The sequence below is a fragment of the Neophocaena asiaeorientalis genome, unplaced genomic scaffold, assembly GCF_003031525.2.
Source record: "Neophocaena asiaeorientalis asiaeorientalis breed wild unplaced genomic scaffold, Neophocaena_asiaeorientalis_V1.1 scaffold21, whole genome shotgun sequence".
NCBI classification, from domain to species: Eukaryota; Metazoa; Chordata; class Mammalia; order Artiodactyla; family Phocoenidae; genus Neophocaena; species Neophocaena asiaeorientalis.
The window spans coordinates 1,441,737-1,444,568 of record NW_020174053.1 but is presented as its reverse complement, the minus strand read 5'-3'; the positions used below and the strand labels follow the sequence as shown (position 1 = coordinate 1,444,568).

General features: G+C 51.8%; 1 protein-coding gene across 1 annotated transcript in view; it reads left to right on the top strand.

Annotated features, from left to right (window-relative positions):
• The first annotated feature begins 2,338 nt into the window (after positions 1-2,338).
• POU2AF1 (POU class 2 homeobox associating factor 1) overlaps positions 2,339-2,832 on the top strand; it is a 23,494-nt gene continuing 23,000 nt past the window's right edge. The window contains exon 1 of the mRNA XM_024754276.1: positions 2,339-2,771. Within this exon, the coding sequence (XP_024610044.1) occupies positions 2,756-2,771 (16 nt within the window). The 5' untranslated portion in view covers positions 2,339-2,755. The remainder of the gene's footprint in view (positions 2,772-2,832) is intronic.

The following is a 2,832-nucleotide window of genomic DNA, read 5'->3' as shown; positions in this document are numbered from 1 at the left end:
TGGTCATTGATATCTACTTTGATATCCACTTTCTTTGCTGGAGGCACTGAGTTGGACTCTGCTTCCTGAGCTTTGAGGTTGTCATCAGTGGCAGGGTTTAAAGCTGGCCATGACGGTGGATGTGCTGACGTTTTTTTCTCTGCCACTGTACAAGGTTTGATTTCTTACAGCACCTCCGGGTTTGTCCTTGTCCTCCCCTCTTTCCAGAGGATTTATCCCTGAGGATATAAACTTCTAATGATCTGCTCCAGGTTTTAATATTAGCGATCCTATATTTCTGCTAATAAACATAGTTCACATTTGGCTTTCACTGATTTCAACTTAACGAATATATATTTGTGTTAATTATTTAAAATTTCAGCTCTAGTCAGATGAACTTGTGTCTTACACCAAGCTTATCACCTAGTAGCCCTGTGATACTGGGCAAATTAGATTTCCTAAGCATCTGTTTGTTCTTCTGAACAATATGGGTAGAAGTTTTCTCATAGAGTTGTGGTGACGAGATAATGTAGTTAAGGCTCCACATGGAGCTTGGTACATAATAAGTTGTTATTATTACTTCATGGAAATCATTATGCTAGGCCTGTGAGGAGACACAAAGCTGAATAAGAAAAGAGTTCTTACTTTCATGGAACTTGGAGAGAATAAGACAGATGCCCAGACTACAGAGCAATGTGAGAGAGGACGACTGAGGTCACATATCCTCCTAAGAAGGCTGTGAGACATTCAGAGAACTGCTTCTTCATTTTATAAACAAGGAAAGTGAGACTCAGAAGGGTTATGTGACTTGGTTAAGGGGACATAGCTAGTGAGTGCCAGAGCCTTGTTGGGAACCCATGTCTCCTCCGACGGAGCCAGGCCTGATGGATGTGTCCCTGTTTCTGTGGATACACTTCAGTGTGGCCCAAGGCCTTGTAGCACTGCTACCTGCCAGGCCACTCACTGGAGCCTCCATGTCCTAAAGCCCAGAGGCTTTGTGCTGAGGGCTCATAACTCAGCCAGGAGATAGACTTTGCTTTTTGAGTGAGTTTGGTTGGTTTATGTGGCTGGTTTATGTGGACAACATTTCTTCTCAAGACCTGCTTTCAAACCAACAACCCATTAAAGACAGTAATTCATTAAATTCATCACTTCATTTGAATGAACTTTTATTGAGAGACAGATATGCTCCAGCTCCTTTGTTGGCACTGGGGAGACAAAGATGAAACATCCTTGCAGAGCCTACAGCGGCATGCAACAATTTACTGCCACATAACAAACAAAGTGCTCCAGGACCTGAGGAAAGAGGGATGGATATTTTCTGGATGAGGAGGTTTGGTGGGTCAGAACATTTTCCACTGGAAGGATCCTGAAAAATGAGGAGATGATGATTTTTGGGTGAGGAACTGGAGAACAGGAACCGAGAGAGAGAGGACAGCAGTGTCAAAGGCAGGAGCTGCACGGGTGCAGAGTGGTGCTTAGAAGGGGACCAGTGGCAGGGGTGGGCTCAAGTGGGCCACGAGCCTGGGAAGGTAGACAAGGATTAGATTGCCAGCGGTCTTCTGTGCCTCCAGCTCTGTGGCTGAAGGGACCAGGTGAAGGCTTTTTAAGCTGGAGAATGGCGTGATTCGATCTAGGTTGTGTGAGACGGCTCTGAGGCAGTGTGGAGGGCAGAGCAGCAAGGCCCCAGACCAGCCAGAGGGGGCCCAAGTCAGGTGGTCTTGACCCCAGACTGATGGGGTCATTAGGACCTGAGCATGTGGACTTCAGGTACCCAGTGACAGAAGGCAACCAAACTGGGAAGAAGTCCATGGCCTAACACCCCAAACACTATCAGAGGGTGAACCCCATTTCTTTTCCGCCGAGTCACTTCATGTGGACAGCTGTTGCCGGCTAGGAGGGAGGCTCCTTCACATAACGTCTGCAAGTTCTCTTCGAGAACCCAGCTCCAGTTAAAGAGCCCGGGAGTCTTCTTTCTGCGCTGAGGGAGCTGGCCTCTTTCTCCGTGGGCATGTGGACCATCAGAACCGGTGTTCCCCCTATTTAAGCATGACTAGGCCTGGCCATTTTGGTCGTAGCTGGGGGGCAAGGGGAAGCGCTAACCTGGTTCAAAATGGAATGCACAGAAAAGCAATATTAAAAGAACAAGGAGGTTGTTTAGTGAGGCTTGAAGAGTCTACAGGTGTTTCCTCCTGTGTTGAGAAACAGTGTCCCCTGGGAATCGCATTTCCCGTCGAGCAGGGCCCAGGGCGGACTGAGCGCTGCCGACACCCCGGTGGTGGAGAGGCCTGAATGGGTGCCACAGAAAACCCAGAGTTTTCCAGGGGGTCTTAGGGCCCATCGCAGCGCGGAGGGGGGCACGACTGGACACACACGCTCACGGAGTTCACACTCACGCACACTTGCCCACGCCCCGCGCACCCTGGCACCCCGTGGGGTTGCGTCCCGCGGCCCACGGCCTCCCGGGCCGGCTGGTTGTGCAGATCCAGCCGGCTGGCCGCGAGCATGGCGCATGGAGGGGTGGGCCGCCGGTGGGCCCGTGAGCGCGCGCAGGGGGGTGACGGGCGCCCCGCTGGAGAAGAGGGGCGGCGGCGGCGCCCGGGGTGGGAGGATGTGATGACGCTGTGCCCCCGCCGCGGGAACTCAGGCCTTTAAAAGCCGAGGAAACAGCCTTGAGCAGGCGGTGGCTCCACTGGAGGCAAGCACACCCGGGTCTCACATTAAAGAAGCCAAACTGTCTGCTTCAAAGAGAAAAGGCAACATCCTGTCGCAGGCCATGCTCTGGCAAAAACGTAAGTGGTTTGGCTGTGGCTGTCGGAGCCGAGTCAGCGAGGGAGGGCCTGGGCTTCGCCA